Source organism: Coloeus monedula (genome assembly GCF_965178545.1).
Source record: "Coloeus monedula genome assembly, chromosome: 2".
Taxonomy (NCBI): domain Eukaryota; kingdom Metazoa; phylum Chordata; class Aves; order Passeriformes; family Corvidae; genus Coloeus; species Coloeus monedula.
The window spans coordinates 68651574-68665529 of NC_138782.1; the positions used below are offsets into that span (position 1 = coordinate 68651574).

At 36.0% G+C, this 13956-nt stretch overlaps 1 protein-coding gene across 2 annotated transcripts in view; it reads left to right on the forward strand.

The window, feature by feature from the left end:
• TBC1D32 (TBC1 domain family member 32) overlaps positions 1-13956 on the forward strand; it is a gene marked incomplete at its 3' end in the record, with an annotated part of 70781 nt that overhangs the window by 41571 nt on the left and 15254 nt on the right. For both annotated transcript variants that reach the window (XM_082276840.1, XM_082276839.1), the window contains one exon: positions 7589-7714. In XM_082276840.1, coding sequence (XP_082132966.1) covers positions 7589-7714 — 126 coding nt within the window. The remainder of the gene's footprint in view (positions 1-7588; positions 7715-13956) is intronic.

Sequence of the window (13956 nt, forward strand, 5' to 3'; positions counted from 1 at the left end):
GAATGATTTGGTAAATAAATCATTCATTGTATTTGTTCGCATTTACTATATCCCTGAGATGAACTTAATGGAAATTATTTGTGAATTTCCTTAGCAGAGACAGATTTACAGAAGTGATAAAAATTCTTCATTAAGTGTGGACTATAAAATAGTCTGTTTGTAAATATCTGGGGAAAAAAATTTTAAAAGGTGATTCCGTGCTCTGACCAGAGGAAAGGCCATATAGTTATAAAAGAAGGGAGTTTTCTGTATCTTAGCTTTTGTACTACTGTTCCAGGCTTCCCAAGGCAAGTTTCATAAGACAACAATCAGATAATGGTAAAGTGGGTGTCTTCAAGAAGGCAGTAGTATTGCTCTTGGGTTGGAAAAGCATATTGCATTGTTATTATTATTCTCAGAACATGTTCAAAGGATCCCTCTGTTCTCTTGTTCAGAATAATTCTGTTGCTCATCATTACCCAGTGGGTTAATGAAAGAGATATTACAGTTGTCACTTTTGTGGATGAGAGCCAACTAGGAAAACTTGGGTAAAACTTTGGCTAACAGTAAGTTTGCTGAAATGAAGTTTCAAAGGTTTGCGAATGAGTTTGATGAAGAATTGAAATAATGGTATCAAAGAAATATTTTAATTTGGAATGGCATTGTTAATGTTAAAGGTAACTGAAGTAAAAGATTATATAGCTGCAAAATTAACAGAACATTTGTTAGTGGAGTCAAAATATTTTGTGTTGTTTAAAAATAAAAGTGAAACAAAACACTGAAAGTGTTCTATTTCAGTACTCAGGTTAAAAAAAAAAACAAACAAAAAAACCCACAAAATTGTGAACATATGATTTGCCAGACTGAGGCCTTCAGGATGTGTAAGTTATTTTGAAAGAAAGTATTAGAATAAATTGATCAAAAATTAAAAGAATGAAATTCATAAATTGCTATTCTAGCGCTTGCAAAAAAAGAAATCAGGAGCATGAATAGTAAACGGATAATATCTGAACAGTATTCTTAAGCACTATGATATGGCAGTGATAGAAGTCTTTCATAAGAGAGGCTCAAAATATGATTATGAGATCGATCTATGAGTTACATTTATACAAGATCTTACAACTTCTTTGTTGTGAATATTCAGAATTCATGCTGTGTGTTACTCAGATTGCTTGAAGTTTAGAAAAATACTTGTTAAATTTTCATTCTGCTTTAGTGCAAGGAGATGTACAGGGTTCACACAGATTTTTGACTGGCAAGAGTTCTGCAGCCCTGGTATGAGTGGGAATGCATGACTGGATCAAAGGCCAGCACAATGTCTCTGGTTCCCTGAATGTGTCTTGTGTTCAAATTTCATGCTGTGGTGTTTCATTATGTAACCTGTGAGGTATCATTCCTGTCCTCTTATTTTGGGTGTTTCTATGACATGAATAATTAAGACTAGTAGATTCTTAATACTGTTAAAGAATGCATAGTTTCTTTCGAAAAAGCTGTGACTGTAGGTTTTATTCTATCTGTCCTGACCTCTTATTTGTGTCCTCTTTTACTGCTCAAGAGATATGGACACCTCAAGAGAAGCTTACCTTTTCTTTGTACTTTGTAAATGTGTCCTGTATCCATCACATTATTGTGATGTCAGGTGTAAAAACATAACCTGAGTTGATTTTTTAATATATTTATAAAACAGATATTGGAGATGGATGGTGAGAGTTTAAAAAAAAAAAAAAAGGTTTACAGATGTGCTTTTGAACCTGATACTGCTGTTTCTAACCCTCCCTTCAGATGGATTTGAATGATGGATTCAATAACAACATTTTGGATTTAGTGTGGCCAAACTGAGGTCAGAGAACAGGAAGCTTCATTTCCACATCCCTGGACTCCATTTAGCCTATGACTCTATCTGGTATAATGGAAACCATGGATAAATCTAAAAGTAGCTTATAAGGGGTGATTACTTAAAAGTACTTATTTGCATGGAGTTTTCTAGCATAAAAACCCAAAAAATGGGTGGGGTTTTTATTCTATAAGTTCTTTTGAAGGACAGTACTAAACATGCAACACTGACATCTTTTTGGTTCAGTTTGGGGTGCAAAGGGAGGAGAGCTAATGATCTGTAAGAAAAAGTAGAGCAGTGGTAACTGACAATGTATGGAACGTGTTTCCCAGTACCAAGGCCTGAAGGCTGCATCTAAAATAACTCCTTTTTAGCACTCTTGCTTTTATTCTGTGCTACTACAGTGATCACAGAAACCAGCACTGACACACTGAATAAAAAAGGACTCCATTGTAATTTATGCTGGTAAATTTGGTAACTGAATTGGAGTAGTGGAGTATCTCTTACATTTCATGAGGACACTTTGACTAAGCAGACTCGCCCAAAAAATGTATTTGTATTTGAGGAAAATTTGTAGTGTGTCAGTGTTTACAAATATCTGTCCTGGTTTTGCAGATGTTAGATATTTGTCTGTGTGGTATATGTGTCTGTAGGAAAGAATTTATGGAAAAATAAATTTGGTTGATTGTATATTAATATGCACTCATGATTTCAGCTAGTAATTAGAGTTTGAAAACTATTGGATAGCAGTATATTAGTGATTCACTTCTGTCAAAGATAATTTATAGTGAAACTTCAAATGATATATGTGGATCATTATTTACATGTGAAAATTAATTATACCATTTCCACCTATTTACACTGCAGCAAGATACCCTGTTGCTTTTCTTGTTTTAATTGTTCAATTATTATTTCATTAAGATAATTTGAGGAAGAACAATTAAGTGGTTTTCCAATAGTAATATAGTCCTTTTATATTCAGGATACAACTGTGAAAAGATTTTCTTTTTTTTTTTACTTGTAATGTTAACTATAGTGTAGATTATTAAAAGTTAAGATCTTTAGAAGTCTATTAAACTGTAATATTCACTCTTCTATTTGCACAGAATATGTTTTCCTTTCCTACTCCTAGCTCTGCAGTTATGACAGTTGGTAGTGAGTGTGGCTGAAAAATATTGTCCATAAATGTCCTGCAATGATGCATTTCCCTAAAGTTGGGTACTCCACCAATCATTAATCTTATTTTCTTCTGGACTCATACAGTCCAGAATTGGTACCGAAAATCTGTGGTTACTTCTTATCAAAAGTATTTTGATAATTTATCTCAGCCACTCTTCTCTGAGTTCTTTGCTTTATACTTGTAATTTGAATGGAAACTTGCTGCCATGTTTCTGGTTTGGTTTTGTTGAGGGTTTCTTGTCTGTTTGCATGTTTGTTCTGTTTTATTTTCTAAATCTGATTTCAGCTTTTTTTTTTAATACCTGTTACTAGCAATCTCTAATTTTTTTCCTAAACTTTCTCTGTCCAAGAATCAGCTGTATTATCTTTCCTGTTATCCCTTATAATGTCACATAAATGTCTTTATCACCTATGCTTCTTTGACTCTTCCTTCTTTTTATATTTGTCTTGGTATTCATGTATGAGTCTGTTGCCTTGTGCTTTTAACTCCACTCAATTAAAAAAGGATGAAAGAGTAGTAAGGTCTCTGAGAAATGCACATGAGGTTTCCTAAATTTATATCTCTATATGGATTTGTTTCTATGTACTAGTCAAATAAATTGTAGTCAGGTTATTAATCTCTCAGTTTAGATTTTGAATAAGATACACATGGATTTACAGATCTTAGTTATTAATACAGAAGAACACTTCTACCACAAAGCACTGTCAGATGAGAAAGGGCTTGCTGCATTTCTTATGTTTTCTAAAACACTGATGAATTTTTTCAGGTCTTACCTGCTTTAGAACACCTAAACAAGCTAGCTGAAGAATTATTTGAAGAATTATGAAGCAGCATCTTTTAGAAAAGGGAGATCAATTTAAACTTGCAGTTTTTATGTAGTGGTTCAGATTTCATACATGCATGTAATGGTAGCTTATTTATAGTGCAATTTCATAGCTTCATAAACTAGTAAATGTGGGGTTTTGGGTTTTTTCATGGGATTACACAGAACAACCAATACTAGCACAAAATAAGTACAAGTAAGATATAGGATAGCAAAATATAGCCACGTATGAAGAAGAGAGCAGGAGTACAGCAGATTAATTAAATTTACATTAGCTTCGTTTCAATCATGACCATATTTAAAAGCTTACTAGCATCAGTAAATGAAGGTCTTAGTAATTTTTTTTCTCCTCGTTTCTCTTCTTCCTATTTTTTTTCTCCTCCCCCTGTTCCCTCACCTTCAATCCTTCATGTCATTCAGCGGGTCTGGTATTTTTTCCAGAAAAAAAATAAAATTCAAATCATTAATTTAGGATAACTAGTGAACTCATTTAGTGACATACCAGAAAAGAGAAGAAATAAAACCAGAACTTCTGTTTTTTGGTGTTGGTGTGTGTTTAGAACACCTGTAGTGGTAGTGTGATAGCCTGCCCTCAGTAATATGTAATATGTATAGCCCAGAATTGTGTGGTTGCTTAAGTTTCATCTATGTGGTAATACTGTTGGGCGGGTTATAGCTGAGTATATATATATACTAAACTGTGAAAGTGAGCTGGCAATTTTCAGTATCATGAGTTTTTGTAAGCAATTTTCATTCAAAAAACCCCCCAAGGTTATATCTTTTTTTTTTTTTTTTTTTTGTACTGTGATGACCGTCTGGCAGAAGTGATAATCCACATTTAATGACAAGTTAAGGCAAGCAAGTGGTTTACCTGGAAGAAAATAAGCTGCAGTAAGTTTCCATAATATGATACCAGTTGCAGTTTGTAATGGATATATTAAATATCTGCAGTACAGTATCTTGGTTGCATGGGATTCTGGTAAGCTGACTGATTAAATCTCAGCTTGTAGTCTCTGATCCTTTTCTGCCAAACTGAACTACTGCAATCCTTGAGGAAGTAAAATAACTGCTTAACTTGTACTACAGGGAGTGTTCCTTTGCAGTTTCAGGATTTTCTTCAATACTCACCTGTTATAGAAATAACAAGGGCAGAGAAAGAACTAGAAATCCTTCTGATAATATTGTAAGAGTTAAATCCTTCTTCACATTAAATTTTCGTAAGTAAGTTGTTCTAAGCATCACTGCATGTTATTTGGGAAGATACTGAGGACTTATTTATTTGAGGATAACAAAGAAATTTCAGGTTAATTAATTTGGTGTCATTATTAATGATAATAATTAAGTTAGTATAATAAGCTTGTTTTGAAATATTATATATTGTATAATAAATTCCAATGACAGGGATACAATTGCTAATTATAAATCATTAAGGTCTTTAGATGAGCTTAAAATAAATTACATGCAAAATCATAATTCTGTTGAAAATATGCTAATCACTTAAAAGAGTAAGATCATTTGAAAATAGTGTTTTGAAATACAAATGCTATAATGAAGTAAAAGTAACAGCAGATATTCTAAATAGCCATAGACTGGCTCAAACAATTGTTGACACTTTAATGAGAAGTCACCTTTCATGGCAGCATTCATTTCTATAGTGTCCAAAATGTAGAAACAGAACAAAGGAGATCTTGCAAGGTATGAAAAATGTTCACTGCCTTAGTGACTACTTAGTAGTAGTGTAGGTTGCAATCCTTTCGTATGATGGGAACTGCATGGTCCAACAGCAGAGGGGTTGTACACAGCTGAAGAGAATGCATGTGCATTTGCCTTCTCTCAGGTACCATCTTTATTTTTCCCCTCAAGATGGCCAGAAAGTATTTCATACCAGGAACCAAGTTACCTGGTAGTTGCCAAGTGCCCTGGCAGCCAGGAGGGCCACCTGTGTCCTGGGGGGAATCAGGCACAGCACTGTCAGCTGAGCACAGATGGGATTGTCCTGCTCTGCTCTGCACTGGGGTGGCCTCGCCTCAAGTCCTTGGGGCAGTTTTGGGCACCACAACATAAAAAAGACATTAAGCTATTAGAGAGTGTCCAAAGGAGGGCAACGAGAACGGTGAAAGTCTGAAGGGGAAGCCTTATGTGGGGTGAATGAGGTCACTTGGTTTGTTCAGCCTGGAGAAGGGGAGACTGAGGGGAGACCTGACTGTGGTCTTCAACATCCTCACGAGTGGAAGTGGAGGGGCAGGCACCAATCTTCACTCTCGTGACAATGACAGAGGACTTGAGGAAATGGTAAGCAGCTGAGTCAGGGGAGGTTTAGATTAGATATCAGCAAAATACTATTCATCCAGAGGGTGGTTGGGTACTGGTACAGGCTTCCCAGGGAAGTGGTCATAGCAACAAGCCTTTATGAGTTGAGAAGCATTTGGACAACACTCTCAGGCACATGGTGTGACTCTTGGGGTGCCCTGCGTAGGGCCAGGAGTTGGACTCGATGATCCTTATGGGTCCCTTCCAACTCCACATGATTCTATGATAGAAAAGCAAAAGCCATGCACACAGACAATGCAAAACAAGGAATTAATTCACTGCATCCTGGTGGCAGGCAGGTGTTCAGCCATCTGCCGGAGAGCAGGGCCCCATCACCTGTAATGGTTACTTAGAGAGACAAATGCAATCAGAAAATCAATAAGGTTTGAAAAGACCTTAGATAACATTGTGATGCCTTGTTGGGACTACCTAAAAGCAGAGGCTAGACAAAGTTGAGAGAATAAAAAGCAGTTATATTTATTGGAGGGCCTTCAGGTACATTAAGGCAGACGAAGCCCACCTAGGCTGGACGACACCCAAAATGGACGACAGGGTCGTGGGTTTTCATACTTTATGAGTTTGGTCCATTTGTATATAAGAGGTTAATCTTCCAACTACAGCTTCAGGTAATGAAGTCATTTACCCCAAGTTTGCTCTCCCCCAACTCACTATTGTTTACATTTCTTGGGGCCTGCGACAGTAAGGTGTCTTTGAGTTTCAGGCCTAGAGAGGAATTGTTTTGTCTGACTAAAATGGGAGAACAGTAGCTAACACTATATATGGATTTTATAGTTATACACTAAAGAATTTCAGAATTCCAAATATATGAAAAATATAAAAGCTAAAATCCTAAGGTCCAACCTTTGACTGAACACCACAATGTCAACTCATCATGTGAACATCACTCAGAATGTTCCTCTCTTTCCTCTTTCTTCTCCACTTTATATACTGAGCATATCATATGGTGTAAAATATCCCTTTGGTCAGTTTGGGTCACCTGTCCCAGCTGTATCTTCTCCCAATTTCCCTCGTACCCTCAGCCTCCTTGCCAGGGTAGCAGTATGAAAGCAGAAAATGCCAGATCTGTATAAGTGCTACTCAGCAGTAACAAGAAAGATCATCAACTCTTGTGTTCAGCACAAATCCAAAACATAGCCCCATACCAGCCACTATGAAGAAAATTAATTCTACCCCAGCCAAAATAAGCACGAAACCCCATCAGTAAGTAGAATGAATATTTCTGTTTTGTATAAAGCAGAATGTCATCGGCTTTAGGACTGCTTCTCCAGTTTAATTGTCTTGGGAAAAGGCATATTTATGTAGTCTTTTCTTATGAGGTCTGCCAAAAATACATGTTGCAATGGGGTTGGAACTATGTGATCTTTAAAGTCCCTTTCAACTCAAAACTATTCTGTCATTGTATGATCATTACAGAATAACACTAATTTTTCATTTCTTCTAGATAAAGATCTTGACAAGCTCTTAACACTCTTAAAAAGTCCAGACAAACCAACTGGGTGGGCAGAAATTTGTAGAAAAGAGTTCTGCAAAGTCATGAAAACCAGTCCAGATAATCTCAGTGGATCAAGTGAGTATGACTTAATAAGTTTAACAAAGAAAGCGGGCAAAAGACCAGTAGTAAGCAACTCTTCTTCTTACTTTCATTGAGAAGTACATTATCTGTACAAGTAGTCAGTAATTTTGTGTTGATTATGAAAACTATTTCAATGGGATTTTCCTAAGAAAACAAGGTTATGCTTCTATGTCCTATGTTTCTCTTTATGACTGTTATCCCTCTATGTTGTCAGTGAAATTTGACAGAGCAAGAGGGCTCAAATACAAGTCTTTGTTCCAGATCTCTAAAGGGTCCATTATTGAGATACTGAGAAAATGTAAAAGAAAGCCTGAAAGAAAAGAGATGTTTCTCAGTGATTGGCAAATGAGTTAATATGGGTTGGGAAATTGTACTAATGGGCAAGTTCAGAATTAAGCCATACTGAACATCAAAGGACCCGCTCATTCAGGTTTTTCCTCATTTTCATATGCATTTTCTAATGAACAGTGTGATCATGCAGGAGCATTGGCTATAGTTAAAAAACAAAAGCAGCCAAAGCAAAAACACTTATCATCCATATGACATAAATCATCAGAAGTCAGACATAATAATTCCCTTGTGATATCATATAAGCTTGTGTAGCCATAAAGAAGGGAGGTGTTCTCAGAAATTGGCTTCCATTCCCATAGGAATTCTGATTATGGTCAGATGGTCAGTATGTAGTCTAATTTGTTGCTTACAGGTGCCCAAGGTTTCCCTTTATATTATTTAAATAAGCACTTAATACAACTGGCAGTTGCAAAGCTCTTCAGATGTTCTGTATCTTCTTGGAGATATTTCAGAAGCAGCAAAATATCTGCACCTCTGTGGTTTGAGACAACATTGTGTTCATTGAATCTGCTTTATGAGAAACAGCTATGCTGCTGTGTATCTTTTGCAGCATGCAAAACTCTCCCAGATTTCAGAGGAGTGAGAGGCTTCAGTCCAGGTGCCCAGAAATCAAAGCTTTCTGTATAGTTACTGATGGAGCAGTCTCCAAGGTTTACAGAACAAAGATGCACACTTGTGCTTTCTGTACTGGGCCCATTCTAAGGGGGACTGACATTAACAGGAGTTGAACCAGAACATAATGAGCAAAGACAACTTTAGATTAAAGGACTGTATAGTGTAATGTGTATTGATTTGTTAAAAATATTCTGTGATGTGGTGTCAGGATTACCAGATGCTGAATCTATAGAACCTGCCTGAACTCCATCAAAAAATTCTTGAGCAAAATGAACGGTATCAATATCTCTAATTCACCCTTCCCATGTTGATTACTCTCACATCAACTTGGTCAATACTTTTGTGCTAAATGCTCTGGTAATGCATTGCTTTTGGGATTGTCCTTAGACTGGTGTTTTCTCTGCTAAAGCATCACCTCTGACTGTAGCTTTTAAGTAATTTCTGTGCTCAAACATCAAGATCCAGTTTTGAAAGGCTTTATTGAACTGCTAAAAGGACATAAAACCTTCCTTAGCCTTGCATGTCTTTTAATGCATCAGGACTGAAAGTTTGGGATTTTATCTTGTTTTCTAAAAGCGAAACATATTGTAGACAACCAGCTTCTACAGTCTGTTGTTCTAGGCACAATAAGCTATGACAAAGACATTCTTGCAGTCATTCCTTCCGTACAGGTGCCATGGATTTGTGGATGTTTAGGTGTATAGCTGGTTGTTGTCTTTGGGTCACTTATCAGCTAGAGAACCATAGGGAGAGCCTTTGGTCAGGTTAAGTCTTGGCTTCTTTTGGATTACTCTTTAGAGTACTTGTGGTCTCCCTGAAGTGTCTTTAGTACATCTAGGTAAGAGCTTTCTGTGTATTGGCATCTAGGCTTTGTCAGGAAAAGAAGCAGGTGAGTCCAGTCTGCTGAGCAATAGCTTAGATTTATGTAGAAAATTATTAGTCTGTGTGAATCTAGGCTTAGTATAGTGCATGTTCAAATAGTTCACGTGACTGAGAGATGGCTTTTGGTCTTGGGGTTTTTTTCTCTTGAACCAGAATCTCATCTTGATTATTTTAGCCATGCCTTTTTCAATTATCTCCTCCTTTTGTCCTTCAGGTATGGAAGAAGGTATTTCTGTTTTCCATTCCATAAACTTCCTTTTTCATCTGTTTGCAGTTAATGTTGTATCAGCAGCTGACTTCTGGGCAGATTCAATACCCTTCTTCCTCTCCCCTTTTTAGGAGACTTTACACCCAAAGTAAAATAAATTAAGGGTGTTGCAGAGATCATATCAGTTATATGCTCACATTCTTCCTTTCATAATGAGATATTCAGTCCCCAAATCCTGTTAGTTCTTCTCAAGCTTTATATCCATATGTGATGTGGGTAGGGATAGTAAACTCATCTAAAATTACTTGTTCCATAGGGTCTTTCAGATTTTCCATCACCTTTGTCCCTGAGGATCTGGATTTAGATCGCCAGTATTCTTTAGGGCTTATTAATTTACCTCTAATTTGTTTTTTCTTTATAAAAACCAATCAACCAATTAAAGAAAAGATAGCAGCTCTTGAAATGGCATGTGAGACCTTACCATAAAACATAGGAATTTTCTTCAGTTTTTACGAGTGAAATGTTGGAAGCAGAGTGGTTACAGTCAATACAGTGTTTTGGAATCCTTTAATATTTTGTGAGCTCTGCATCATCTGACATAGCTCTATCAAAACATGTTGACAAAAAATACAATGAGCCTTTGAAGCAGTGTCATTGTTTGTGATGTATGTGTGCTGCAGCCTTTAGTAATTGCTGCAAAAATTTGAAATTAACTGCAGAACTTTTCCCATAGGATAAAGAACCCATGACTGTTGTGTGCTGTAGTAGTGTTTTCAGTTCAGGATAACAAAATGCTGATACTGTATTTGCAAAAGTAGTTTTTAGAATAATACAAAATAGATGTTTACCTTTTCATGTCCTTGATTTTCCAAGGAAGCTTGTGTCAGAATTCGAGTGGAACAGTGGGTCTTTATGTTATGCAGAAAGAACAATTGCAGATCAGAAATTCTTTCTTCTGTCCCCAAACCAGTTTGGAGCCACTGTAAGCAGTGTGAGTGCACATGAATGTGCATGCAAGCGTGTAAAGATTAGGACATTTGGTTTGGATTCAAAGGGCTGTTTTTTGAAGAAAATACTTGTATATTGATATAAGATATGCAATGTTCTTCTCTAATGGAAGCACTGTCAGAATTTTTATCTTGTTTTCCTCTTTTCAGAGAAAATGTAGGTTGTTCATTTGTCATTTTAATGTACAATAATTGAAAGTCCTCCTTGTTGTTGCCATCAAGAATAGAATTGCTAGCTCTGTTTTTCATATACTTATTAAACTGAAGTATGGTTGATGGAGTTGAAAATTTCTGACCCTACTCTTACAAAAAACTAATCTGTCCAAAATTTTCACTCTTGAATTTCTAACCTCTAACAGAAGTCACAGAATCACAGAATCAGCTGAGTTGGAAGGAAGCATCAAGGATCATTGAGTCCAACTCCTGGCCCTGCACAGCACCATCTCCAAGAGTCCCTGTGCCTGAGAGCAGAACTGCTGTTAAAAGAGTTCTTTGTATTTTCTTTTAAACTCCTCTGAAACATCTAGATCATAGAATACGATCCAGTAACACTAGTTATGTTAGAGGATCTAAAAAAAATCTGATGCTTTTTACATTTTTTGACCTTTTTGGCTTAAAACTTTCAGAGTAGCAATTAGGTTAGTGCTCATGGTTGTTACCTATTAAAACAGTTTTAACCACATGCTTTTTTTCAAGTAATGTTCTTATGCAGTTTTGAAGCTATTTCAGTTACCTTCCTTTTGTAAACTACTTCTTCAAGGAAAAAGAAAATCCTGCAGGAATGTAGGTGTTCTGCGAGCATACTGCAGTAATTTAAGAAATTTAAAAACGCTTCCATTTATTTTGTATATAATTACACACACCTAAATAAAAAGTCACTTTATTTTGTGTGTATGAGTTAAATTTGCATGAGATGATTGCCAGACTCTTAAAAACTTCAGTACTAATACAGCCAAACTACCATAATTTAAGAAAATCAACATTTTCACTGTGTTGGTAGGCCACAACAACTTTACCTGAAAATTTGCGCTTTTACAGCAATACTGACTGTACTGCACAATGAACCTGCCTGAATGTCTTTTGTCTAGTTTTCCAGTTAAATCACTGAACCAATAGTGTCCAAATGGCAGCTAAATGATTTAGTATTAAAAGACAAAAACTTTCTACTTGTCATTTCACATGGACATCCCTTTGGAAAAGACCGTCTGGTGAAAACCCTCTATTTATGAATTAACCACATGTGTTTTGATAAATTCTTGTTTGTCTTCCTCTCTCAAACTTCATTAAAATCTTTTCAAAGATCCTGATAGGTACTTAGATAAATTCCTTCAAATGGTTGAAATCAATTTAGTGTTTGAGTTTCAAAATATTGCTTAGCAGTTGAGCTGTCACTATTATTAACTCAAGCACTGAACAGAAGTATTCACCTGCTAGATCAAGCGTGTGGATGTCTTATGACAAAAAGGGAAGAAATGTACAGTGTCCAACTTGGTTTCAAATTTTCTGAATTATGGATTACTTTAATCTTAACATAGTTCCCACTTATTATTCTAGTATGGCGTATTTCAGTAATCGCCATACTAATAGTTATACAGTAAATATATAGCTATTTAAAAAATTTAAGTCTAATTTCTGCTTTTTGCAATCTACAATTTCAGGAATATACACATTTGCTCATTTTACACAAATATTTGTTATATTGTTTGTGGGCAAAATTCCACTAAACATATTAGTGAAGATAGTGAGTTTTTTTATTCTTCAAAATAGAATAAATTGTCACTCCTCTGTACAGTAAATTGCTTTTTCTAGCCCCATGTGTTTTATTAACCATGTTTAAAGGTAGCTATGTTATATTTAATTAGCAGTCTCTTTTTACTATGAGTGCAACAGATTATAAATTACACATATAGGTTTTTAGTTTTAATTTAATAGTCCTTTGCAACTCAAAATTAATTTTGTTACTGTTGGAGCTGGAACTCTACCTGTAAATTCATGTTTAGCTATTGTAGTGAAACTTCTTTAGCATTACCAAAAATCAACTTTTTCAAAACTTTTTTTGTACTTATTCAAGTGTAAATTAATTTCTGTAAATGTTTTAGACAAGTAATCAAGACAAAAACCCCCATGATTTAATGTCAGTATGTTAGCTTAAAATAATTAGAAGAAGAGTTAATTGTCTTTATTATATCTTTTTCTTCATTGTTTTTCTGGCATAACAAGCATCAGTCTGTGGTTTTCTCTTTCTCCTCCTCCTCATTCCTGAGAGAGCTTGCTCAGCTCTTCAACTGCTTGTGTTAGTTTTCCTGTCAGCATGGCTAGCTCAAGAGTTTTCTGGCTTTCTCCATTGCTACCTCCAGGATGCGTTGCTGCTCCGCCTCACCTGTGCTGCTGCAGCTGCTCCTGCCACTGTCCACTACAGCAGTGTAGTGAGACTGGGTATTCCTTATGGTCCCTTACAAGCCAGGCCATTCTATGATTCTGTGAACTATTCACTTTAAAACCAGCAAACCCACCTGCACAGTGGATGCATGGAGTTATATGCAAGAATGGGGGAGCAGGAGCTGAAGCTTCATTGCTATTAAATGGAGGTGCTGCCAAGAAAATGGTAACATGGCCTTTAAACAGGAAATCTTATGGGTAGCAGCAGTTGTTACTCTCTAAATATGCTCCCTTGCTTTGCCATCAGTATCAGTATGCACATCTGTATGCTTTATATCCTGTTTATCAAGACAACAGTGGCTGTTTTAGGATAGCATTTACTTACAAAAATATGTTCATTGTTGCTATCTTAAATTCTTAATATGGCTTACCTCATACAGGCCTCCTCCATGCAGTTTGTGTAAAGGCTTCTTTGTAAGCTTTGTTTAAACTTGTATGGTGTCATGTGTTCAGTTGCCATAGCCTCAAACTTGCAGAATTGAAGAATCAAGGACAGTTTGGATAATAATTTGTCACTGAGAGTTCTTGCTAACTTCCTGACTAAATCCTATCAAGATGGGAGATAAGCTTTTCTCCGTAGTAAACAGATGACAGCATCGGACTTATCTATGCAGTATCTGCAGGCTCAAAGTTCCACAGCAGGAAGAAAAACTGAAGAAGAACATTATGGTCATCATTAAATACATAATTTCCCAAATAAAATACTCTTATTGCATAAATCTAAATGAATAATT